This window comes from Myotis myotis, unplaced genomic scaffold, assembly GCF_014108235.1.
Source record: "Myotis myotis isolate mMyoMyo1 unplaced genomic scaffold, mMyoMyo1.p scaffold_m19_p_19, whole genome shotgun sequence".
In the NCBI taxonomy this organism is placed as follows: Eukaryota; Metazoa; Chordata; class Mammalia; order Chiroptera; family Vespertilionidae; genus Myotis; species Myotis myotis.
The window spans coordinates 26228391-26255769 of NW_023416323.1; the positions used below are offsets into that span (position 1 = coordinate 26228391).

The 27379-nt window shown below is 46.4% G+C and overlaps 2 protein-coding genes across 10 annotated transcripts in view; both read left to right on the plus strand.

Annotated features, from left to right (window-relative positions):
• Positions 1-5621, plus strand: part of SF3B3 (splicing factor 3b subunit 3) — a 43817-nt gene extending 38196 nt beyond the window's left edge. For all 4 annotated transcript variants that reach the window (XM_036346956.1, XM_036346955.1, XM_036346954.1 and 1 more), the window contains 5 exons: positions 658-870; positions 1439-1537; positions 2404-2547; positions 3174-3278; positions 5032-5621. In XM_036346956.1, the coding sequence (XP_036202849.1) occupies positions 658-870; positions 1439-1537; positions 2404-2547; positions 3174-3278; positions 5032-5172 (702 nt within the window). In that variant the 3' untranslated portion in view covers positions 5173-5621. The remainder of the gene's footprint in view (positions 1-657; positions 871-1438; positions 1538-2403; positions 2548-3173; positions 3279-5031) is intronic.
• Positions 5622-15157: 9536 nt separating this feature from the next.
• The window catches only part of IL34 (interleukin 34), a 66436-nt gene continuing 54214 nt past the window's right edge, over positions 15158-27379 (plus strand). For 2 of the 6 annotated variants that reach the window (XM_036345599.1, XM_036345596.1), the window contains exons 1-2: positions 15158-15349; positions 15568-15640. The gene's annotated coding sequence lies outside the window, so the exon portion shown is untranslated. Of the gene's footprint in view, positions 15350-15567; positions 15641-22515; positions 22677-27379 lie in introns of those variants that run through there. The other 4 variants (XM_036345597.1, XM_036345604.1, XM_036345601.1 and 1 more) reach the window with 2 other exon arrangements.

A 27379-nucleotide genomic window follows, 5' to 3' on the forward strand; every position in this document is an offset into this window, starting at 1 on the left:
TGATATTTTGAGTGGAGTCTACTCCTGGTGAAGACGTTCTGAAGATTGTTAAAATAACAAAAGATTTAGAATATTGCATAAACTTAGTTGTTAAAGCACTGGCAGGGTTTGAGAGGATTGGCTCCAAAATGCTGTCAAACTGCATCATATGCTACAGAGAAATAGTTTGTGAAAGGAAGAGTCAATTGATGGCAGCAGACTCCGTTGTCTTATTTTAAGAATTGCCACAGCCACCCCAACCTTCAGCAACCACCACCCTGATCAGTCAGCAGCCAACATTGAGGCAAAAGCCTCCACCAGCAAAAAAAGTTATGACTTGCTAAAGGCTCAGATGGTTAGCAGTTTTTAGTAATAAAGTGTTTTTAAATTAAGGTATATGCAATTTTTTAGACAGTGCTATTGCATACTAAATAGACTACAGTGTAGTATAAACATAAGTTTTATATGCACTAGGGAAAAATTCCTATGATTCACTTTGTTGTGATACTATATTAAAACCATTTAGCTCTTTTCCCCATCTAGGAATTCATTGATGACTACTATTCTTTGGTGTATGTTATTCTACAGACCCTATATATGTTGCATTCAGGGGAAGCTGGAGTTTCTGTGGGTTCTGAACCTCAAGGTTATACCCATTGTTGTCCTTGTTTTTTCCAGCATATTGCCAATTACATCTCTGGGATCCAGACTATTGGGCACAGAGTCATTGTGTCTGACGTCCAAGAAAGTTTCATCTGGGTTCGCTACAAGCGTAATGAGAACCAGCTCATCATCTTTGCCGATGACACCTACCCCCGGTGGGTCACTACAGCTAGCCTTCTCGATTATGACACTGTGGCTGGGGCAGACAAGTTTGGCAACATTTGTGTGGTGAGTTGATATTACTTGGGTTATATATAGTGATGTGTATAAAAGCTGGTTTAGTTTGTGGTAAAGGCAAGAACCCAGGACTATGATCTCCAGTATGGGAAGTAAAATTGGGTATAAAATTTAGCCCTATTAAGGCTCACTCTAAAAAGAATTTGTGTTCTCTAAATCTTATCAATTTTTTTTATTATTTTTCCTCACCCCCTTTTCACCTCCCTCCTCCCCATGGGACATGATTTAATAATAGTTCCGTTTGAGCTAATGCCTAATGTTTATTTTCACATTTTGACCGGATTTTGGTTTGTTGTTTTAAGCCCCGTCTGACTTCTCTTGTTTGTATTCTGTGGTCTTTGTTTTCTGCTCTTGCTGTGTTAGACCCTTGCTCAGGGGTTGAATGTCTTGAGTCTCTCCTTCCTAGGACACCAGAACAGGTGCAGGAGACTTGGGCTCAGGCCTCTGCCAGAGTCAGTGCCCCTAGGCTTACTTGCAAGGACCTGGGGCACACATGTTGTTTGGTGTTGCAGGTAAGTAGATGCAGGACCCAGCCCTGTGATTTGTCACTTTCTTGTAGGTGAGGCTCCCACCTAACACCAATGATGAAGTCGATGAGGACCCCACAGGAAACAAAGCCCTGTGGGACCGGGGCTTGCTCAATGGGGCCTCTCAGAAGGTAAGATTCAGGAGGGGGCCCAAAGGAGAGGCGCCAGCCTGTGTAGTACCTTTCCCCTGACCCTCACGGAGGAAGCATGTTTTAGTGCATTATCCACAGTGCATGTGACTACGCTGTGTGTGCTCTCCTGCATGCATGGAAGTCCCTAAGTTGATAGTATGTAGCCTGTGACGGATGGACACTGGATTTGACTTAAAGTGTTCAAGTCACTCACTATTGCATTTTTATGACTCTGGAGTAGAAATTTTTCTGAGTCATTTAGCAGCATAAAATCTCTCTGGAACATAGTGAGGTCCTTGAAAACGATGGCTGCATAGGTCCATTCTCACCAGCTCTTCTCAGGTGTGTGCTGGCCCTATTCTTCTATAATAGAGCCTCCTGGACTTCTAAAAATAGATTTCCTTTTAGAGAGCACGCCTAGCGTTGGCTGTTTTATCAGAAATTACCTCATGTCTGTATGTTTGTAAGGGCATTAAGCTCTAAATGTTAAGAACATTTTTAGCCCTAACCGGTTTGGCTCAGTGGATAGAGTGCCGGCCTGTGGACTGAAAGGTCCCAGTTTCGATTCCAGTCAAGGGCATGTACCGTGGTTGCGGGCACATTCCCAGTAGGAGGTGTGCAGGAGGCAGCTGATTGATGTTTCTCTCCCATCGATGTTTCTAACTCTCTATCCCTCTCCCTTCCTCTCTGTAAAACAATCAATAAAATATATTTAAAAAACAAAACAAAACATTTTAAAAATATATTTTAGTAATTTGGGGGTTTTGAGAGGTGAAACCTGCCCTTTGGAGGTACTGCTTGCTTGTGGGAATCTAGAACAGGCTCCTGAGGGCCCACAGAGTTATTGGTCTGTTTTTGACTTGCAGGCAGAGGTGATCATGAACTATCATGTGGGGGAGACAGTGCTGTCATTACAGAAGACCACGCTGATCCCTGGAGGCTCAGAATCGCTTGTCTATACCACCTTGTCAGGAGGAATTGGCATCCTTGTTCCGTTCACATCTCATGAGGTGAGTTCTCCCACGCTGCTCTGGCTTTTGCCTTCCCAAGGTGCTTTCTTTGTGCTAAATCTGCTTAAGGGGGCAAATCCATTGTCCCTACCTGCAACTAAGAGTGTTCTGGAAATTTTATAAGCTGACAAAAGTGCCTGAGGAGATAGAATCCCGATTTATTTATGTATTTATTTAGCCCCATGGGAAAAGCCATTTGTATGGCTGATGTGGGTATAGGCTTAATTATAAGCCAAAGCCCCAGACCAAACCCCACAGATTAGGAATGATGGCGTGATAAGGACTGGGGCACTTTTTACCTCTTAGAGTCAAATCTAGGATTGGCTAAATTTGGTTTATGTTATTCTAGCCAAGGAAGCCGGCATCAAGAATCTGAATTCACAAACCACTCTTTACACGTGGTGTTCTCATGTTTTGCAAGTACAGGGAAGTTTTCTTTCGAGCTTTAGCTATTTTGTTGTAGCAGGACAACCTGTGCTCATCAGAGGAGTGATTTAGATGTTTAACATCTATTTTTATGATAAAAATCAGTGGCTTCTCTGCTCATTGTGCTTCTGGAAACCACAGACTAGTAGTTGAGATCACTTTTGTCTTTTAGTCACAGATTCTTTGTTTCTTCTGCCTAGGACCATGACTTCTTCCAGCATGTGGAAATGCATCTCCGGTCTGAGCATCCTCCTCTTTGTGGGCGAGACCACCTCAGCTTTCGTTCTTATTATTTCCCTGTTAAGGTAGGTCATTGCTGGAAATGTAGGTTGAAAGGGGGAATCAGCCCATTTAACCAGTATTTTCTTTGGTCTTTTCACTCCCTTAAAAATCAGAATAGTCCTGCTGGGTCAGTGTGACTCAGTGGTTGAGCATCAACCTATGAACCAGGAGGTCACTGATTCATTTCCCGGTCAGAGCACATGCCCGGGTTTTGGGCTCAATCCCCAGTAGGGGGCACGCAAGAAGCAGCTGATCAGTGATTCATCATTGATGTTTCTATCTTTCTCCCTCTCCCTCTCGCAAGTCAATAATATATATATATATATATATTTTTTAAATCAGAACAGTTCCTTTTTCAACTGCATGGCCCCCACTGGCTGCCAGGTCCTCACCAAGCCTGTCCCTGGGGGGCTGCTGGAATCTCCCTGAGTCAGAACGCTAGCCTATAGGCTCCACCTCCAGACAGTTGCAGAGTAATGAAGCTGGAGTGTTGATCAATTGATGGTTTTAGAAAAAAAGACAACTAAGCTTTGGGTTTCAGATGAAGTTTCTCGTGAAACATTGGTCAAAGCCAGACTGTTAAAATGATGGTTTGACCCTAGCCCATTTGGCTCAGTGGATAGAACGTCAGCCTGGGGACCGTGGTGTCCCAGGTTTGATTCCCGTCAAGGGCAGGTAACTTGGTTGCAGGCTTCTCCCCGGCCTGGGCCCTGGTCAGGGCTCATGCAGGAGGCAACCAATTGATGTGTTTTTCTCACATCATTGTTTCTGTCTCTCTTCCACTCTCCCTAAAAATAAATGGAAAAATATATCCTCTGGTGAGGATTAACAAAAAAACAAAACAAAATGATGGCTTAATGGCTATTTGGAATGTGGAATAATTAAAGTAAATTAGGAACTTCTACCTTAAAATTGCTACAATATGGCATAGTGATGGAGATTTACCAGAACTGTAAAAAAATTAGCCAAAGCAATTTTGAAAAAAGAAAGAAGCCAGAGGTATCACACTCCCTGATTTCAAAATACACTACAAAGTGACAATAATTCAAACAGCATTTTAGCAGAAAAACAGACATACAGACCAATGGAACAGAATTGAAAGCCCAGAAATATGGGCAAATATTTATTTTTTTAAAAATATGTATTGATTTGAGAGAGAGAGGAAGGGAGAGGGATAGAGAGACAGAAACACCAATGAGAGGGAAACATTGATCAGCTGCCTCCTGCTTGCCCTCTACTGGGGATTGAGTCTGCAACCTGGGGATCAGTTCGGGGCCTTTTGGTTCCTATGTCGATGCTCAACCACTAAGCTGTACAATGGCTGGGCTGGGCAACTAATTTTTGACAGAGGAGTCTAAAACATACAATGGAGAAAAAGTCTGCAGTTTCTTTAAAAAATAATTAGTATTTCTTTGTAGTTATACATAAATTTTATTGTAATATGCTTTTGTATAGTAGTTATTTAAGAATAAAAGTCACATTGTCTGGTGCCAAAAAAAATCAGAACAGTCTGAATGAAGGAGCATCAAGGGAGTAGATTGATGGAGACAGTAATGGGAGAACTCCAGGCAGAGCACAGCCAGAGAAAAGATTTCAGTTAGTCTTGTTTATCTGAACTCTGGCTACTAAGAATCACCTTACAGTCGTGCTCCTCCTCTGTAAGTGGGGTTAAGGTGTTTGTAGAATAAAAAGCCCTCCTTGCAGCTGCTGCTTTAGCAGGTGCCATTTTCTTGGCATCTAATCTTTTCCTTTTGCTCTCATTTTCCCATGCCCTAGAATGTGATTGATGGAGACCTCTGTGAGCAGTTCAACTCTATGGAGCCCAACAAACAAAAGAATGTCTCTGAAGAACTGGACCGAACCCCACCTGAGGTGTCCAAGAAGCTTGAGGACATCCGGACCCGCTATGCCTTCTGAGCCCTTCTTTTTTCTATGGGGCTTGTCAAAGACTTTGTGTTTTGTTTTCCTCGCTACCTGGCTCTGAACCCATGTGGCAGAAGAAGGGTGGCTAGATAATTAAGACTTCCCCTAGAGTGATTGGTTTCCCCTAAAACTGGCACTGAGATTCACTGTGCTTCTCCCTGCCTGGTACACAATATATTGCCCCAGGTCCAGTGTGGAATACGGTGCCCGTAATCCCCAAAGCTTTCCCTGCATTGATATTTCTGGCTCTCATGTCTACTTTTGTACACACCCTTAATTTTTAACTGGTTTTCCTGTAAATAAAGTTTTGTATAATGTTATCTTTGTGGGAGAGAGGGAGAGAGGCAAACAAGCTGAGGTGGGGACCAGGTTGGATATCGTATAATTCTTGCGTTCTGCCACTCTGGAACCTAACCAGAAATACAAACCTAGTTTTTAAGGTAGCTGTGTCCATGTGTCTTTTCTAGGGATGAGAATTTAGGTGGGAGAACGGAGCCTGAGTTGGAGTGGGAAGAACTGAGAGTATCCTTCCTTCCAGCTCCCTACATGGATTTCTGGCACCCTGTCCTGCTTTCAGCATTATGGTTTTATGGCTTTCTCTAGTCTTCTATGCAGATGAACTTGGCTCAATAACCTGTGGTCACCCATGCCTCTTCCTAGTGGATATTGAGGAAGACTGGCTGATTTTTTTCTCCCCCGTGTTAGCTTCTACTTTGAGGTCTTAGAGTGTAGGCTTTGGCATGAATTCTATCTGGGTAGTCTAAACAGATGCTCCCTTTACTTTACAGCTCCTGTAATGATTTTTTGCCCTGTGACTACTAGGAAGGATCAGTAAGTACAGAAGTATCCAGATAGTAACCTGCCCTTGGGAGCAAAGTGCATGTAGTACCTCTTTGAAGGCACATGGGTAGCTAGGGGGGCTGTCTGCAGCAGACAGCAGGCTCTGCAGGGCCTTTGTGGTGTGAGGAAACACCACTGGTAGCCTGTCAGGTGGAAGTGAGCCAGTCTCACATTTTCTAGCCCACACCTAAGGATTCACCTTCCTGCCCAGCTGTGTGGGAAACCGTAATCTTTCAGACAGCTTCACTGAACCTAGAGAGAGAGAGAGAGCTAAGCTTGCTGCTATTCTCAGTGAACATGGACTTCACAGAGTAAATGTTCTTTAATGTGCATGGGCTCAGCCACTTTTGAGTAGATTGTGGCTCAGCATTGGGTGAAAATCAGGATTGGGTGTGATTAGACCAGTGATGGCGAACCTATGACACGCATGTCAGAGGTGACACACGAACTCATTTTTTCGGTTGATTTTTCTTTGTTAAATGGCATTTAAATATATAAAATAAATATCAAAAATATAAATCTTTGTGTTACTATGGTTGCAAAGATCAAAAACTTTCTATATGTGACACGGCACCAGAGTTAAGTTACGGTTTTTCAAAATGCTGACAGGCCGAGCTCAAGGTTGACCATCACTGGATTAGACACACTGACCCCAAACAACCCACAGTCCAGTGCAGAGAGGATTCCTGATGCTGTTCCCTATGTGCTGCGAGTCCCTCCTTTAAAAATACACTTTTCAAAATTGATTTCAGAGAGGAAGGGAGAGAAACATCAACGATGAGCATCATTGATCGGCTGCCTCTTGTACGCTTCCTACTAGGGATCCAGCCTACAACCCGGTATGTGCCCTGACCGAGTATCTAACGGTGACATCCTGGTTCATAGGTTGATGCTCCACCACAGCTGTACCAGCAGGGCTGAATCCCTTTAATTATTATTTGATTTTAGATCAGTTGATAGAGACCCAGATTTTGCTAGGAGTTGGATCCCCAAATAAGTTTTCTTTCTCACTTAGTTCAAGGATTTGCATAGTGCGCTATACTGTTAAGTAATATTTGTGCAGCCTAATACCAGGGTCCACTTTTCCTGTGGCCCCCACCTAAACTCATTTCATTTAGTCTCTTAGATTGTGTGATGTTGACATGCAGTGGACTGAGAAACAGATGTGTGAGCAGCAACTCCTTGTTTCTTCCCTCTTTTCTGAAATAATTTTTATAGTAATGGGAGGTATGTACAAAAGGAAAACTTGATCTGTCTAGAATCTGGAATTGTGCCATCTTTTTTTTTAACGATAAATGGCTTTTGATTAGTTACATAATCACATGAGGGTTGCACTCAGGAACCCAGTAAACTAGGGGCCGTGAGAGGCAGGCAGGCTTAGTGGTGTCTAGAGGATGGACGCCCCTTGGTTCCTGTGGGAGGACGTGATTGCCTTGTCTGAGCAAGTCCAGGGACTGACTGGGAACTGCTATAAGCAGGAACCATGCCTGGTCCTCTGATCAGGAGGGGTGTTTAGGGAACATTATCCACAAGAGCAGACTGTGTGTGGGGGGGAGGACTTGTAGTTAGGCCATTGGAAGCCCTTCCGGTTTTCTCGCATATAATATTGAATGTTAATTTTAGATCTTATACCACAACTGTGGTATAAGGGGATCATCTGATTACTGCCCTACTGGTGAGCTACAGGTAGGCCAGGCAAGGTGGAATTTATGTTGGATTGTCTTGTGCTTCCAAATGTGTTTCCAGATTGCTTTTTCATTCCTCTAACCCAAAGCCCAACAAAAATGATAGAAACTCAGTGTGATTGTCCCAGACCTAGGGGTCCATATTGTGAAAGGTTGACGGATGATAGCAGATTATGAGCTAATATGCCAAGCATTGTGCTAAGGACAAATTCTCAGGGCCGGCTCAGATGAACTTGACATTCCAGCAGGGGAGAGAAAGCTTATACGTGTGAAACTATCAGCCAAAATGTGTTTACAGTAGAAGGAGAACTAGAGTCAGTCCACAGGATTGATGCTGGTGTGGCCAAATAACAGCTGAGTGGATTTGAACAAGCCATTTAAAACTTCTGAGTCTTGGTTCCCTGTCTATAGAAGGTAAAGGGAGGCGTAACATCAGCTGTACAGAAGTCCCTAAATATGTTGCCCAGCCTTCCTTAAAATAGCATCTTGGTTCCTAAGAATCTCAACATTAACCAAAAAGTCCAAGTGATCCTGTGTCTTGGGATTATAAATTTTGTTTGTATGTTTTATTGTTTTCTCTCTCAAATTTTCCTAATCAAGGAAATCATCCTTCAGGCCACTCAATAAAAATAAGGATTTTTATTTTTATAAAAATATCAAGTTTTTTTTAATATTTTTTAAATGTTTAAAAATTTATGAGATGAAGACGGGAGTAATAAGTCTGGAATGGGAAGTTGTAAATAAATTGAGACACAACTCACAAGGTCCAAGTTCAGTCAAGTCTGTGCCTCTGATTAGATCCATGACATTGGTTAGGCCAGTTGGCTTCTCATCCGTAACGGAGACAAGCAGGGTTGGTGTGAGAATATAATGAGTACATGCCAGAGTACCGACACTCAGCCCAGCCCATTGTGGGCCCTTATTGAGCCAAACCTGAGCTCTTAATATTTGGGCTTAGGTCAGCACAATGGAATCTCATTTTCCTCTGAAATAACTATGAATCCAATGAAGTCTTCTTCCCTCTCCCATACATACCCCATGATGTTCTCTTATTCCCCTTAAACTGCTTTGCTTTGATGTCTGTTGATGTATCCACAGGGGTGCTGGATAAGAGTGTTTCAAGGGATATATAGATAGCATTTTAGCTCCATAATTGAGGGGCCTTCTCTGGATTTGCCTCTACTGGGATTCTTACAGTTGGAAAGGTTTTCTTTTTTTTCTTTCCAGTTTTATTGAGATATAATTGACATACATCTGTATATAAGTTTAATGGTTTGACTTGTATATATTGTGAAATGATTATGGCCATCATCTCATAAATTGAAGAAAAAGTCTGCTCAATACTTTTAACATCTGTTATACAGTATAGTCATGTACATTAGTCATGTTAACTACAGTCATGTACATTATATCCTTAGTACTTATTTACCTTATAGCTGATAATTTGTACCTTCTGACCACCTTGCTTCAGTTCCCGTCCTCTCCATCCCTCCTCTGCCTCTGATGACTGCAAATCTGACCTCTTTTTCGGTGAATTTATTTTTTGGGAGGAGAGGTATTTTGTTGTGTTTAGTTTCTGCATTTAAAAAAAAATCATCCGGTATTTGTCTTCTGACTTATTTTGCTTAGCATATACCCTCAAGGTCCATCCATGTTGTTGCAAATGGCTGGATTTTCTTTTCTTTTTTTTTTGGTTAATCTTCATCCAAGGATGTTTTTCCCCCATTGGTTTTTAGAGTAAAAGGGAGGGAGAGAGGCAGAAAAAGAAATATCAATGTGAGAGAGACACAATGATTGGTTGCCTCCACACATGTCCATGAGCTGACGCTCTAACCACTGAGCAAGCGGTCAGGGCCCCTTCATTTTTTTAATGGCTGAATATTCCATTGCACATACATACTACAGCTTCTCTATCCATTCATCTTTCAGTGGATACTTAGGTTGTTTCCATGTCTTGGCTATTACAAATGAACGTGTGAGTACAGATATCTTTTTCAGGTTAGTGTTTTTGTTTCTGTTGGATATATCCCCAAGTGGAATTGATGGATCATATGGTAGTTCTATTTTTAATTTTTAAAGGATTCTCCATACTGTTTTCCATTGTGACTGGATCAGTCCCAACAACAGCACACAAGAGTCCCTTTTCTTCATATCCTCACCAGCATTTATCTTATCTTTTTGTTGGCCATTCACACAGGCATGAGGTGATAATTGTAGTTTTGATTTGCATTTTCCTAATGACTATGAGGTTGAGCATCTTTTCATGTACCTGTTGACTATTTGTATATCTTCTTTGGAAAAACACCTGTTCAGGTCCTTTGCCCATTTTTTAATTGGATTTTTCGTTTTGATTTTTCCTATTGAGTTGTATGGGTTCTTTATGCATTTTGGATATTCAAGTAATCTTTCCCATTCCATAGGTTGTCTTTTCACTTTATTGATTATTTCTTTTGCTGTGCAGCTTTTTAGTTTGATGTAGTCTCACTTGTCTATTTTTTTATTTTGTTGCATGTGCTTTAGATGTCATATCTGGGAGTTGTCACCATTGAGCTTCCTCTCCATATCTGTCCATGAGTTTGCTTGTTCTCGTCAAGAGAGAAGACTCTGGCAAGTGGAATTTCTGGACCACAGGCACAAGGAATTAGGCTTGACTGTATTGAGAGCAGGAATTTTGTCTAGTTCATGGCTGTTGCCCCAGGACCTACAAAAGGTGCATCATAAATATTTAGTGATTGAGAATGAGGCTAAATTACAAATCCTACCTGTGTAGGTATTAAGGGGATCTAATCAACTCCTTTGGTTTAGTTGAGTAACCCGGTTAACAGGGTATTGTCCAGCCTTGCAAAACACCAGAAGCTGCCATGGAACTCAGAAGGGGTAATATCGAGACACAGGCATTGGTGCTAGGTTGTTAGGATGGCTCCCATCCTGCTTCTCTGTTGAGGGCCCGCAACTTGGGTCGAATGAAGGACTGAGAAGGTTTTCGCTGCCTCAGCTTTTCCCTGACCTCACGGATGAAGGTTCCACAGATGTTGTTTCCTTTGGAAGATCTCTTGCCAAGAACAGCATTCCTTTGGGGGAGGGGGGTTCGAGTTGGACTGTGGATGGAATGTTGGTTTTTTTTTTTAATGTATCTCTAGAAAGACAGCTGCTTGGGCCGGAAAGGCTCTTGGGGGTTCACCGGCTCACTGGGAGAGCACTGGCCTCCGGATGCATGCTGCTCCCATGACTGTGGCCTCTCTGAAGTTTCTTGTTAGTGGGAAGCCAGAAATGTTGGGAGCATTCTTCAGATGGGATCAGCCTAGCTCTCAATTTTTTGTTAATTTCTAAATTCTATTCCTTTCCAAAATAGAAATGACGGGTGCTTGCATGAATCCTCCTACTTGCTCATTTACATATGGAATATTGTATGTGAATATTTTAAGTTGTTGTACCCTTAAAATATAGTCAAGGACTATATCCAGAGCTCAGAAGAACCATTTCTGCTGCTGAAATCAAAGGAGGGGGACAGAGGCTTACCCTGGGCTACATGAGGGGGAGGGGGGGAGTTGGCGTGACTCAGTGAACACCTCCATGTTGGTGGCTGACTTATTTACATCTGGGGATCTGACAGCCCAGGGTGTGGGGCTTGTATGAAGTTGGAGTGACACAGCAGTAAGAAGAATCCCCTTCAGTCTGGACCAGCCCAACCAAGAATTGTTTCTATGGAAGCTTTGAAAGCCAACGTCAGGCCTGGCCAGCGTGGCTCAATGGTTGAGCATCGACCCTGAACCAGGAGGTTGCGGTTAGATTCTCAGGGCACATGCCCGGGTTGTGGGCTTGATCCCCAGTAGAGGGTGTGCAAGAGGCAACCAATCAATGATTCTCTTTAATGTTTCTATCTCTCCCTCTCCCTTCCTCTCTGAAATAAATAACAATATATACTTTTTAAAAAAGAAAGCCAACGTCGGGAGATACACCTAACCCTCTAGAACAGCGGTTCTCAACCTTTCACAAGGGTCGCCTAAGACCATCAGAAAACACATATATAATTACATATTGTTTTTGTGATTAATCACTATGCTTTAGTTATGTTCAATTTGTAACAATGAAAATACATCCTGCATATCAGATATTTACATTACAATTCATAACAGTAGCAAAATTACAGTTATGAAGTAGCAACGAAAATAATTTTATGGTTGGGGTCACCACAACATGAGGAACTGTATTAAAGGGTCCCGGCATTAGGAAGGTTGAGAACTGCTGTTCTAGAAGTGCTGCTGAATTCATTTATTCCAGCAGGATGGACTGAGCACCTACAATGTGCCACCTCCTCACAAGTCTGCTCTGCACCCGGAAGCTAGAGGAGAGTTTTTTATAACCTTGCCGTTTCTGTCCATCTGAGGCTGACAGTGAGGTGATTCTACCAGAGAAATTGGCCTCAAATTCAGAAGAGCCTCAGGCTCATGTCTGGTCTCCTCAGATAAAACAGGCACAATCTTGGGACTCCCAGGGAAAATCAGAAGGTCCTAAATCAAAATAAAGTGGAGGGTAGGTAGACTGCAGGAACCCATTCAGGGGTTTTAAACCCCAGCTGGGCATTAGGGTTATCTGAATTGGTCAGATTCCTGCATTCTGCCCCAGATTACTCAATCTGCTGGCCGTCTGTGTTATTTCACAATCTGCTGATAATGGTCAGATCTGGAAATCACCAGGTATGGTAGGGATTGAGGGAACATGGCTTCTTATTCAAAATGAAGCCCCCGAAAATCCAGTTTGGAATTTCCAGTTTGAGGACAAAAGGCTGGAACTAGCTAAAGGCCCCTGTCCCTCACCCCACCCCCAGCCACACCCAAGTTCAGCAGCTCTCTTAGTACCCAGTCAGGTTGGGTTGAAATCCTAGGGGCAAACTCATCTCAGTTCCCCACTACTAATTCTTCCTTACAGAACCTGATCATCAAAACATTTTTTAAAAAATATATATATTTTTAATTGATTTCAGACAGGAAGGGAGAGGGAGAGAGAGGTTGAAACATCAATGATGAGAGAGAATCATTGATCGACTGCTTCCTGCACACCCCCTACTGGGGATGAGCCTGCAACCTGGGCATGTGCCTTTGACCAGAATCGAACCTGGGACCTTTCAGTCCACAGGCTGACCTCTATCCACTGAGCCAAACCAGCTAGGGCAAAAGATTTTTATTTTTCATTTTGAAAGTATGTTTATTAAAGTTGGGGACAATGAAGCAAAGGAAGGGCTTAGGATAGTAGAAGCAACAGGAGAGCAGAGGCGGTTGTCTGCTTTGGCTCCCTGGAAATGCTCTGGGAAAGTGAGCCAAGCGGGGCTGCTGTCAGCTCACTGAACCTGGTCATGGGATTTTCAATGCACAAGCCCACCCAGCAGAGCGTGCTGTGCTCCCTTCTTTGATGCAAACAAGATCTCAGGGAATGAGAGTTGCCTCTGACTAGGTCATTTGGGCCAAGTTCACAAGTTAATTTGGGCCCCGCATAAGTGTGGTGTATACGCTAGTGACAATAATCAGAAGTATTAGCATTTACTACGGTTTATTAGAGCCCAATGCTGTTCACAGGCACACAGGGGACTCTCTTGCCTTTAAGAAGCTGATGCTGCACCCGGAGAAAGGCCAATCAGAAACAAGATCCTGTCTGCCAAATGTCAGTAGGAGTGAAGGCCATAGAAAGAGCCCTGGATAGAGTCAGATGACCTGGCTTCACCAATCTCTAAGCAAGGACTCAGTTTCCTGTCTGTAAAATGGGAAGAATAAGACATGGTCCAAGGTCATGGTAACAGGAAGCGTGGCCACTGAACTTGGGTGCAGAAGCCTGGGGGGATGCGGAGCCACCTCCATCTTGAACTGCAGTCCTAGATGCAATGCTTTAAAAGAAATCGGCATCATTTCAAGCCAAGAGGCCTCAGAGAAGGCACAGGAGAGTTTGTTGAGGCTTCTCTGAGGCCCCAGTGAGATCCTATGACTGTTCCCCCATCAACTTGCCCCCCTCGTGCCCTCCCACGGGCTGCCCGGACTGGTATGAAGCAACTTGGCAGAGCTCTGCAGCAAGGCCTTGCAGAGGGTGTGGCGAGTATAGCCACTGCCTTGGGGACGGGGGTGGGGGTGGGGAATTAGCCCAGTGCATTCCTGTGTGGGCATTATCGTCCTGCTGGAAGTGCAGGGCCAAACCAGGAATCCAGCTTTGTCAATCCAATTGAGAAACCATTTCTTGAACAACTACTTGTGCCAGGCATTGGCATTGAGAGTAAGATATGCTAATGTCCTCTAGTCGCGCGTTTCCCGGACTAGGTGCTGTGGAATCCTAGATGTTAATCAGGGGCCCTTAAAGGGCTCTGCTCGCACTCAGGGAAACACTGCGAACTGTCTTGTCAGATAGTTTGATGCTTGGAACACAGCCCTTCCCCTGCCCCCCGACATGCAATGTCTACTAATGGGGAGCTAAAGGATCCCTTGGGGGTATGGCCCTTCCATAATTCCAAATACGACTTCTTTTCCACAAAAACTGATTTTTAGAGAGAGAGAGGAAGGGAGAGGGGAGAGAGAGACATCGACATGAGCCTGCACCCTTTAGGTGCACAGGACAATACCCAACCAACCAAGCCACACCAGCCAGGGCCAAATATAGTCTTGAGGAAGTCAGAGAGCTTGCTATGAAAATTAGGAGAGGATGGAGCTGCCTCTTGGGTGCCCACAGAATTCTGGGGAGAGCCGTTCTCAGCCCTCGCTCTGACCCAGGCAAAGTGAGCGTGCCCTTGTCCTGGGAGATGTCCTGAGCAAAGGGCCGGTCTTCTGAAGGACCACATGCTACACCAGGAAAGGCTCTGAGTCACGTGGGCTGTGTGATCTTGGCTTCGATATGTGATCTCTCTGGGCTCCTGTCTCTGTATAAACTGGGTCATTGATTGGTCCTCAACACTGATATCTATCAAAGACCTTTTCTCTGTCTAATATTCATGCCCCTACATCAGGGATGGGGAACCTTTTTTCTGCCAAGGGCCATTGGGATATTTATAACATCATTCGAGGGCCATACAAAATGATCAAGTTTAAAATTAGCCTCCTCTATTTGGGTAAACTTTTCATGAACTCACCCCCAGTGCCTTGGCAGGGCCAGACCAAATGATTTCGTGGTCCTTATAGAGCCCACAGGCCCGACGTTCCCCACCCCTGCCTTACATGCACTCCGGTTACTACCACATCACCCAGTTTTATTAAGTTTTGCAAGAAGATTTTTTTGGTTAAAGCGATTGTGTTCTGGAGAGGAGCTGGGGTGGCCCCTTTAAACGACCCAAATGGGGACTCCCACCATTTATCTTAACAGATGCCTTCGGTCCGAATAGTTCCCAATTGATTCTGTGGGGTTGTGGCCCCCTCCTACTCCAAATTCTAAGGCAGGCTGGGGACACGTGGTCTGCCCCACCCTTGTTGGCTTCAGTTTCTGAATCGCGTTGTACTGGCCTGCTTTCTGGCCCTTCCCATCAGCCGGGAAGCCTGGATCGTGGGCTGGGGGAAGCCAGAGCTGCTCCCACCTGGCTCCCACTGCCCCTAGCCGCTAGGTACCTGCTCTGGGCCCTGGAGTCCTTTAAATCCGACAGCAAAACGCTCGAAGATTGCATCCTGGTGTGGGAACAGGTAAGAAGGCAGTCGATTTTCTCTCACATGGTTTTCTTTGCCAGATTTCTCCACCCTGATTTAGCTGCTTCCTTCACAGATTACAGCAGGAGGGATCTGGGCTAGACTTGAAAGACAGCCCCAGCCAAGAAGCGCTGAGCTACGTCTTAGAGAAATGGTGTGGATTTTCTGCTCTGGGTTTCTTCACTTTTGAACCTTTGCTTTCTTTGGCCTTGCAGGGGAAAACAAAACCAAAAAAATAGATCCGAATCACTGTAAAGCAAGTTACTTCTCTCCATGTTCCCTTCTGAGGTTAGTAAATTGACAAACCCACATTCTTAAAAGATTGCCATGGGTTACTGGGTGGCTGCTTCTTTGCATATTGCTTTTCTTTGCATATTGCTTTCCATATTGCTTAGATTTTTAGACCTTAATGTATTATGTGCCTGAATTTTTACCATGTGCAAGAATTACCTCATCAAAAACGAATTGATTTTAAATTCTTTAAAGGAAAGGAAAAAAATAAGATGGCATAGGTGAGACTTTCTCATTCAAATGCTATTCTGAAATTAAAATGTTCTGCTTTTACAGTTTGCATTTATTTAATTATTTTTTAAATAAAACCATGATGCAGTCACTAAACCATTTATAATCTAAAACACTTTTTAAAAAAAGATTTTAAATTGATTTTTAAAGAGAGAGGAAGGGAGAGGGAAAGAGAGAGAGAATCACTGATGTGAGAGAGAAACATTGATTGGCTGCCTCCTGCACGCTCCCCACCAGGGATCGAGACTGCAACCTTTTGGTGCATGGGATGATGCCTAGCCAATTGAGCCATGGCTTGGCTGCATTTATTTTATTTTTATTTATTTTTATTTTTTCTCTTTCTTTTTTTAATTTCTTTTTTTATTTATTAAGTTATTACATATGTGTCCTTATCCCCACATTACCCCTCCCCCCCACTCATGCCCTCACGCCCCTGTTGTCTGTGTTCATTGATTAGGCCTATATGCTTGCATATAAGCCCTTTGGTTGATCTCTCCCCCTTACCCCCAACCTCCCCTACCTTCCCTCTGAGGTTTGACAGTCTGATCGATGCTTCTCTGTCTCTGGATCTGTTTTTGTTCATCAGTTTATGTTGTTCATTATAGTCCATAAATGAGTGAGATCATGCATTTTAAATGAACATAAACCAATGAACCGTGTCATTGTTAAGTTCCATGTGGTATCTGCCACCTTAACAATCCTCTGTCACTCGGTTGTAAAGCTGGATTGCTTCTAGGTGTTCTGTAATTAATAATTCCATTTCTATGGCCATCTCTGCGAAAATAACTTTCTTTAGTCTTTTAGATCCCCCCCCCCCCCCACCTCTCCTTGTGTTTTATTTCCCATCCAGAATGAATACTGGTGCAAAGGGCAAGAACATTTTTGTAGCTCAGCTCATGTTACCCATGGGGTCAGCTCACTCATAGGAATTATGAGACTTGTTTCCTAATTTCCAGCTGTGAAGGCATGAGGGGGTGGGTAGGGATTGTTTTCTCTGGGGAGTTTAGGAAGGAGGATGAATCCATCTAACAGTGGTTCAGACGACCTTTGAAGGCAGCTGTTCGACCTTGACCTCTTGCCTAATAAGTTCAATTAGTTCACATGTAGACTACAGATTAGAAAACTTCTTGGGGGTACGAGGACAGCAGAGAGAGTGTATAGCACTTATGAAGCACCCCTGAAAGGCTTTTTCAGGCCTGGGGCTTTCCCTGGATCATTCTAGAAGCTGGGCAGAATGGAGAAGACCTTCTCGAGGGCATGTTGACCTCTCTCTCATCCAGCCACCTGTTAAGGGTTGTTTGACTATGTGTGCTAAGTCCCCCCCTGTGCTTAGGGTGCAAGGCTAGGCATCGGGGATAACAGGTCAGGTTGATCTCTTTCCTAAGGTCCCCCAGACTCGTGGCCTCTTACTGCCATCAGATCTGGATGCCACTCTTTCTACCTCTCCCCCATCTTCCTCAAAGCACAGGTTTGAGGGGTGGACAGAGTGGAGAATTCCCCTGAAGCCTGTGGGCACACGTTGTTCCCCACTCACAGAGTACTGGGAGGCCAGGGTAGCAGGAGCCAGGCTGGCCAGGCTGGGTTCCAGTCCTGGTTGCGCCAGTTCCCAGCAGTGGGCAGTCATGGGACCTCTCATCAGTTCCTTATCTGTAACATGGAAATGTTAACACCTGCGCCGTAGAATCGCATAAGATAACATAGGTCAGGCTGCTGGCACTCAGGGACCCATTGTGGAAGGTCAAGGCCATGCTCTAGAACCGTGGTTCTCAACCTTCCTAATGCCACGACCCTTTAATACAGTTCCTCATGTTGTGGTGAGCCCCAACCATAAAATTGTTTTCGTTGCTATTTCATAACTGTCATTTTGCTACTGTTATGAATCGTAATATAAATATCTGATATGCAGGATGTATTTTCATTGTTACAAATTGAACATCATTAAAGCATAGTGATCAATCACAAAAACAATATGTAATTATATATGTGTTTTCCGATGGTCTTAGGCGACCCCTGTGAAAGAGTCGTTCAACCCCCAAAGGGATCGAGACCCACAGGTGGAGAACCGCTGCTCTAGAGCCTTTGGGTGAATTAACCATAAAAAGTGGGCAGAAAACTCCTGTGTTCATTTTCTCAATCAACATGTATCAGCCTGCGTGGCTATGGTGCTGGAAACTAGGAAGAGGCCCATAAGAAAGGCTCCCCGCTCTTGACAGGGCACACAGCCCATCCCATGGGAGCAGAGCAGGCTGCGACAGGCTGCCGGTCACTCTGGGGCAGCTCCCTGCTTACGAAGGAACAACAGGCTATGAGGCAGCGAGGAGAAGGAAGCAGGCATAGCAAGTGGGACAGCTGAGCGGCGTCTGGGGAAGGGAGTTTGGAAAGTTCAGGAGAGCTGCAGGGCTGGGCGAAGAGCCTGGGAGACGAAAGAGAAGAATCAGTGGAGACCACCTTTTACAGAACCTTGAGAACTTGGACTTTATCTCAAAGATGTGGGGATTTAGGCAGGTTTGGGGATGCCTGTTCTGGGACAGGGGATGGTGGTGGAGGCCTGGAAGACCCCCAGCCTTCCACCTCATCTCAGGGGCTTTGATGATACCCTAAGTAAATAAATGCAGAAAGTAGGATTCTCAGGAGAGGCTTGGTGAGGGAGCCAGGCCTGGGGTTCTGTGGTTCTGGTCCCAGCAACTCCACCACCAGAGTAGGTGGGCCTCCTCCCTCAGGTGAGGGTTCAGGGCAGTTAGGCTTCTTACAGCTCTCTCCTGGGAGTCCAAATGTTTCTGGAGGCTGTGGCACCCCTCCACTTCCCACCCCTCCACCTGCCCAGGCAATAGACCAGTGATGGCGAACCTATGACATGAGTGTCAGAGGTGACAGGCGAACTCATTTTTTTGGTTGATTTTTTTCTTTTTTAAATGGCATTTAAATATATAAAATAAATATCAAAAATATAAGTCTTTGTTTTACTACGGTTGCAAATATCAAAAAATGTCTATATGTGACACAGCACCAGAGTTAAGTTAGGGTTTTTCTTTTTTTTTCTTTTTAAGTTTTTTTTAAACATATTTTATTGATTTTTTACAGAGAGGAAGGGAGAGGGATAGAGAGTTTGAAACATCGATGAGAGAGAAACATCGATCAGCTGCCTCCAGCACGCCCCCTACTGGGGATGTGCCCGCAACCCAGGTACATGCCCTTGACCGGAATCGAACCTGGGACCTTTCAGTCCGCAGGCCGATGCTCTATCCACTGAGCCAAACCGGTCTCGGCAAGTTAGGGTTTTTCAAAATGCTGACAGGCCGAGCTCAAAAGTTTCGCCATCACTGCAATAGACATTTCTCCAGTGACGGTGGCCATCCGTGACACAGCCTCGGAAGGAAGAGTCATTTCTGAAATAGACAGTCTGGCCCTTTGACCTCAAGAGATTCCATGGAGTTCTGAGAACCGTGGCCTGCAGGCCTGTGACAACCCCAGGGGGTTTCTGGGCTCCAGCCATCCTGAGTGCATGAGGGCCATGTCCCATACTTGGGGAGTGGTGTCCCCTGGGAGCAGGGCTACCGTCAGCCTGGGAACCTACCTCCTGAGCTTTCCAGGCCCACTGGAGAGGCCTGTCTGTACATCCCAGCCAGGAAGGGCTCAATACTCAGCCAGGGCTGCCTCCCCATCGCAGGGGATCGGGAGGTAGGTAAGTGGGGATGGGTGGGTCTGCAGTTAGCAACGTTGCAGTCAAGGTGATGAGTTTGAAAGACAAAGAGACCTTGGTTTTGCTTGGCAGCTCTCGGGAAGGGCCGGACCCTGCTCCAAAGCTTTCTGGGGGCCCGCTGCTGTCATAGCGGGAGGACGTTCACATCCTGGCCCAGATTCTCCCACCAGGTCCCAGCCCCCACTCTGCCTGTATCACCTGCACATCACCTCACTCTTCCTTCCCTGGAACCATACCTTTCCTTCCCTCTTTCCCAAGAGCAAGGACTTCCCGGCTTCCTTGTCTTTCTACTTTCTCAGATCATTAAGTTCTCTCCGTGAGCATTTTTTAAAAATCTACCATAATCATAGATATTAAGCACATTTACATTGCTATGACACAGATCTCCAGAACTTTTTTGTCTTGCAAAACTGAAACTCTGTCCCCACTGGACAATGACCCCCCACTTTCTACCCCTCCTACCTACTGGCAACCACCATCCCACTATATGTGTCTATGAATTTGACTACTCAGGTATCTCAAACAAATGGAATCATATAGTATTTGTCTTTTTGTGTCTGGCTTGTTCATTTAGCATAAGGTCCTCAAAATTTATCCATGTTGTAAAATTTTATTCGTTTTTAAGGCTAAATAATACAGGTGTGGGCAAAAGCAGGCTTACAGTTGTGAATACATGAAACACGGAATTTATTCTTGTATTACATACTTTTTCATACGAACCACTGTAAACCTACTTTTGCCCACCCCTGTATTTCATTGTGTATACACACCACAATGTTAGTCTACTTACCAGCTGATGGGCTCTTGGGTTGTTTCCATGTTTTAGCTATTGTAAATAATGCTGCTATGAACATGATGTTCAAATATCTCTTCAAGACCATGCTTTCACCATAGCCGGTTTGGCTCAGTGGATAGAGCGTTGGCCTCCAGACCAAAGGGTCCTGGGTTCGATTCCAGTCAAGGGCATGTATCTCGGTTGCAGGCTCCTCTCCAGCCCAGGCCCTGGTCGGGGCTCGTGCAGGAGGCAACTAATTGATGTGTTTCTCTCACATCGATGTTTCTCTCTGTCTTTCTCTCTCTCTTCCACTCTTTCTAAAAATCAATGGAAAAATATCCTCGAGTGAGGATTTAAAAAATGACCATGCTTTCTTTTTTTTTTTTTTTTTTTTAAATATATTTTATTGATTTTTTACAGAGAGGAAGGGAGAGGGATAGAGAGTTAGAAACATCGATGAGAGAGAAACATCGATCAGCTGCCTCCTGCACATCCCCCACTGGGGATATGCCCGCAACCCAGGTACATGCCCTTGACCGGAATCGAACCCGGGACCCTGCAGTCCGCAGGCCGATGCTCTATCCACTGAGCCAAACCGGTTTCAGCGACCATGCTTTCAATTGGGGGTGGCATTGATTGGTATACCCAGAAATGGCATTGATGGATCATATGGGAATTCTGCTTTAAGCTTCTTAAGGAGCCTCCATACTGTTTTTCATAGTAGTTGCAACATTTTACAATCCTACCAACAATTTACAAGGGCTCTAATTTCTCCACATCTTTGCCAACACTTGCTATTTTCTGTTTTTGATCGTGGCCGTCTTAATGGATGTGAAGTGACATCTCCATGTCATTTTGATTTGCATTTCTCTGATGATTAGTGATGTTAGGCATCTTCTTCATATATCTTTTGGCCATTTGTTTGTCACCACTGGAGAAATGTCTATTGAAGTCCTTTGCTCATATTTTAGTCAGGTTATTTGGTTTTTTATTGTTGAGTTGTAGGATTTCTTTATATATTCTAGATATAAATTACTTCAGGCCTCTAGAACTTACCATATTTTCATATACTCTCTTCTATTCCATAGGTTGCCTTTTCACTGTTGATGCACAAAAGTTTTAAATTTTGACGTAGTTCCATTTGTCTACTTTTGCTTTTGTTGCCTGCGCTCTTGGTGTCAGTTCTAAGAAATCATTGCCAAGTCCAATGTCACACTCCTGAGTAACCTGCACAGGAATCGCCTGGGGATTTTGTTAAATATTAGGTGCTACTACTGCTACTGACCAGGAAACCAAACTTGGAGGAATGAGGGCCCCCCCACACACACACACACACACACACACACACACACACACACTCACGCACCTCTGTGTCCTATCAGATCATCTATACATGACCTTACTATAACCGGGTTTGTACCCCCACTCCAGTGCATGTCGTGGAAATGCCATCAAATGTAGGTCTCCATCCTGTGTAGCGGCCACTACTAGCCCATTGCGTGGTGGGGCATGATTCAGGCAGGCCCTACCAATGGAGCTCAGGTCATACATAACACAGGGCAAACATCTGTGACCACGGCTTTGTTGACCTGAAGGAATTATGGTTACTGCATTTTATTTGTTGTTCTAAGAACGAATACATTCAACCGTGTACTCCCTGGAGTCACCAGGAGGCTGGACCCTTGGTCTCAAGGCTCTGCCAGCCCTCCAGCGGTGAGGGACAGAGCCCTGCGGGGCAGGTGAGGGGCAGGTGAGGGGCAGGTGTGGGGCAGGTGTGGGGCAGGTGTGGGGCAGGTGTGGCAGGTGGAGGACACGCCTGGGAGTGGGAGGAGGCAGTGGCGGCCACTCTCACTCTGTGCCAGGCTCACAGGTAATGTCCACAGCTCCCTGCAAGGTTTGACTCGGTCTCCCCACTTTACAGACGAAGAAACTGAGGCTCAGGGAGACTTAGCTGGCCCGGCAGGAGGGGGCCGCCCGGGCTCTGCGTCCGCGGCTCCTTGATGGGTCACTTCGCGTGCGTGCGGGGCCTGGCCCTTCCCGGCCCCACCGCGCGCGCGGCAGGCGCTCCCGGCGCCCGGCCCGGCCCCGCCGGATTCGAGAAAGTGCGCGCCGCCCCCGCGGCCCCTGGCCCCGCTCCCGCCCCCGCCCCCGCGGTCCCTGTTCTCTGCGATCACCGAGGCGCCGCCGGCCCGCTGGCGGCTGTGGAGCGAGCCCGCGTCCCCCTCCCGCGTCCCGGACGCCGCTCCCCGCTCCCCGCTCCAGCCTGGCTGCCCGAGCGGGAGGCGCAGCCCGCGGAGGCTCCGGCCCACAGCTCTGCCGGCCGCAGGGTAAGGCCTTTGCCGAAACCGTCGTCTCAGGGTGCCCGGGTCCCAGAGGTCCAGGGGCTGGGGTTCTTCTTGCTCCCCGGGCAGGGGAGGGGTCCCCCTGGGGTCCCCGCCTCCCCCCGCGGGAGCTCAGAGGAGGTGGCGGCGCCAGGCGGGTCCCTGCCCAGCGGGACAGCAGGGGTGTGCGGGGAGGGGCTGGTGAGAGCAGACAGCCCCGGCCACGCTCGCACAGGCTCCCACCTGCTGCCCGAGCGACCGTGGGCCAGTCACAGCCTTGGGCCCCCCTAGGCCCCCCATCCCACTTCCCCCCGCGGTGAGGTCGGGTAAAAGGAGGCGCTCCCCATATAGCCTCACCCTCGGGAAGACGGCTACCGTAGGAAGACAAACGCCAGACAAACAGGTGCGGAGAAATCGGGGCCTCATGCATGGTCGGCGGGATTGCGCAGTGGTGCAGACACTAGAAAACAGGTCGGCTGTTCTGAAAAAATTAAACAGTAAAACTACCGTATGAGTTAGCAATGCCACTTCAGATTATGTACCCCATAGAACTGGATGTTCACCGCAGCATTATTTGCAATAGCCTAAAGGCAGGAGCCACTCACACGTCCATTGGCAGATGGATGGAGAAACAGAATGCGGTGAATGCATGCGATGGAATATTATTCAGCCTTAAAAAATACACCGATGAACCTGGAGGGCATTATGCTGAGTGCAATAAGCCAGACACAGGAAGACAAATACTATATGATTCCACTTTTTAAAAATGGATTGATTTTTAGAGGGGGGTGGGGGAAAGGGAGAGAGAGAGAGAGAAACATCGACTTGTTCCACATACTTATGCATTCATTGGTTGCTTCTTATATGTTCTCTGACCAGAGATCGAACCCGAAACCTTGGTGTTATCGGGAGACGCTCTAACTAACTGAGCTACCCGGCTAGGGCTCTGTGTGATTCCACTTACATAAGATACCTAGAGTTGTTATATTTATAGAAACTGAAAGTAGAATGGAGGTTTCCGAGGAGGGGGGTGGGTAGGGAGGAATGGGGGAATCATTACTAATCGGTTTAGAGTTTCAGTTTTGCAAAATGAAGAGTTCTGGAGATGGATGTTGGTGATGGTTGCACAACAATTCACTGCATACTTAGAAATGGTTAAGATTTTATATTATGTGTATTTCACCACAATTTTAAAAAATTGGGCAAAGAAATGGTACATGCCTCACAGGGGTGTTGTGAGGGTCGAGTGACACCATTATTAGTGCAAGACTTTCGGACTCATCCACCCGGGATGTGGAGGGTGTGTGTGTGTCTCTGTGTGTGTGTTGGGGGGGGGGCGGAGAGGGGGGCAGTTGTGCTTTTCTGCATGAGATGCTCAGGGTGGGATTCCGGGGAGCTGTCCTGGAGCCCTGCTCAAGGGTTCCTGGCGTTTGTGGGATGGGTGGATTCCAGACATTGGAAAGTCCCTGGCAGAAAAGTCACTTCCAGGAAGGGGCAGTTTGCAGGGAGGAGATTTTGGCTCTGCCTAGAGAACTTGTGATCAGAGCTGCTTGAATGTGGAGCCAGCTGCCTCATGGTGGTGATGAGCTCCCTGTTAGTGGAGGCATGCAAGGAGAGGCGGGGCAAGCTGCGGAGAGACTCCGGCGTGAGAGGTTGGAGCCAGAGGGTCTCCTAGACTCTGCACCTCTCCGATCCAGTCCAGGCAAAATTATATGGCACAGGCCTGTGTAACGGTGGGACCCACATCAGAGCGAGGGGGTAGGTAGGTGGGAAGGCTTGCTGCCAGCCCTGCCCTAAGTGACAGTGGTAACAGATGTGCCTTTTCCTCCTGGCAGGCACTGTGCTACCTGCTGAACAGGCTTGATCTCCAGTCCTCATCACAACCCTGTTTGGCGGTTGCTACTCTCATCCCCATTTTACAGCTGGGAACCCACGCCTGGGGGTTAAGTCACCTGTCCAAGGCTAGCCAGTAAGGTGGTAGAGCTGGGATTTGCACCCAGACCATTTGGCTCCAGCCCTCTAGGCAGGGTGGAAATCTCCAAAATCTGCCTCCCCACGCTGGTCACTCCCGGCCACCCTGCCCCCGGCCAACCTCTGACACCCTCACAGGAACCTATAGAGCTGTGAACCCCTCCCCTGCCAGGGGAGTCAGCACTGCCACCTCTTTCTGGCTGGCACCTCTATGAGCCGAGTCCTGACTGCTGGGGTCTCCAGGGTTCAAGGATAATTGTGAAGAAAACACTGGCTATGATTGGGAGCCAGGCTCCCTGTCATTCAACACCCTCCAGGTCTTTTCGTTAAATGGGACCCTCTTTAGCCGCCCTCTTCCTGCGCTCAATGTCTTTCCCAAAGCTGTTGAGTTCGTTTTGCCCTTTTTGTAACGGTGTTTTTTCCAACCCAGCCCCCTGGGTGTCAACACCTCGGCCACGCGATTCACTTTGTCCAAGTCCATCGTCAAGCGCTCGAAAGGCAATCAACACTCTCCTTAATGGTGGCAACACGGCGGCCTCCTGTGGCCTCGGATCTGAGCAGGATCACAGAGGAAGCCCTGGCAGGGACAGCGATTTGCCCAGGATGACACAGTTAGTGGGATGGCATTCACACCTTAGGAAGGCACCCCTCTGTGCCAGGCAGGTGCTCAGCCGGGGCGGGTTCCATCTCCCCGAGTTCATACAGAGCCCAGGAGGTGAAGGACTGTGTTACTCCCATACTGCAGAGGAGGGGACTGAGGCTTGAGGCTCAGGAGGTTATGTATTCGGAGGCCTGGATAGTTCCTTCTCCCTGCTGCTGCCCTTGAGGCTCTGTGTTGCTGTTCTGACAGCAGTGATGTTGCTGCCACTCACTGCTTGGTGGAATAGCCTACATTTCCGCTTTCTCTCCCACTGCTGCCTGGTACCCTCACTGCCACCCCGGAAGTCGGTGTGGTCGTGCTATTTTTATGAATGAAGAAGGTGATTAGGGGCTCCCCGGGCTGCCGCAGTGGAAGGGTCCTACCAGGGCAGGGTGGTGGCTCCTCACTCTGCACTGAGTCACAGGCTACGTAGTCAGTCGTCTTGCTTGCCCCCTTGGAGGGGCTGTCCCAGACCCAGGAAGCTCCGTGCACATAGGCTAGCAGAGCAGCTGGCCCGGCAGAGGCCGGCCTGGGGCCAGGTGCTTTCCAGTGTCTTCCTGCGGCTGGGAAACCTTTGGGTGTCGTCTCTGCAGAAGGTGCCTCCTGGTCCTGCCTGCCCGGTTCACCTCCTAGCGAGAAGGCCAGGCTCTCTCTGTCTGCAGAAGTCATGTCAGCAACATGAGGTTTGACTGTCATGCTGAGTGACAGAGTTCTGGAACAACCCACAGGAGGAAGCTGAGGCTGGTTCAGGATTTGGGACCGACCTCCTAGGTCAGTGATGGCGAACCTATGACACGCATGTCAGAGGTGACACGCGAGCTCATTTTTTTGGTTGATTTTTCTTTGTTAAATGGCATTTAAATATATAAAATAAATATCAAAAATAGAAGTCTTTGTTTTACTATGGTTGCAAAGATCAAAAAATTTCTGTATGTGACACGGCACCAGAGTTAAGTTAGGGTTTTTCAAAATGCTGACAGGCCGAGCTCAAAAGGTTCGCCATCACTGTTCTAGGCTGTCTGCAAAGCCCATGACATTGGCTGAATCGCTTTTATTTTATACCTTGTAAGCTTTCTTTAAAAAAAAAAAAATTAATGGATTGTTTTATTTTTTTTATTTTTTATTTTTAAATATATTTTATTGATTTTTTACAGAGAAGAAGGGAGAGGGATAGAGAGTTAGAAACATTGATGAGAGAGAAACATCGATCAGCTGCCTCCTGCACATCTCCCACTGGGGATGTGCCCGCAACCCAGTTATATGCCCTTGACCGGAATCAAACCCGGGACCTTTCAGTCTGCAGGCCGACGACGCTCTATCCACTGAGCCAAACCGGTTTCGGCTAATGGATTGTTTTAAAAGGACAATTTAGATTTACAGAAAATTTGAGGAGAAAGTATGGAGAGTTCCATGTAGCCACCCCACTGTGGATACACAGTATCCCTCGTTATAAACATTTTAATGGTTTTATTGATTTCAGAGAGAGGAAGGGAGAGGGGGAGAGAGAGATAAACATCAACGATGAGAGAGAATCATCAATTGGCTGCCCCCTACACACCCCCACCAGGGATCGAGCCCGAAACCCGGGCATGTGCCCTGACCGGGAAGCACACCAGGGACCTCTTGGTGCATGGGTCGACACTCAACCACGGAGCCACACCGGCCGGGCTCTCTTGTTATTTGCATGTATTATTAGTGTGTTACAACAATTGGTGAATTGATATTAATACACTATTAACTAAAATTCATAGTTTAGGTTAGGATGGAGCCTTGGTATTGTGCATTCTGGGGGTTTTGACTGACATATAACAGTGTGACTACTGTGGTCTCCGCCATTACAGTTGTACAGCAGAGAGTGACTGCCCCACCGATCATCCGTGCACCACTTCTCCACCCTCCCTTCCCACAGCCCCTGGCAACCACTGCTCTCGATGCCGTCTGTGCAGCTTCGCCTTTTCTAAAATGCCATCTAGTTGGAAGCATGCAGTACAGAGCCTTTCCAGGTTGGTTTCTCTCACTTAGAACACGCATTTATGGTTCATTCAGGTCTTTTCGTGGCTTGATAGCACATTTCTTTGTAAGTGCTGAATAAGGTCTC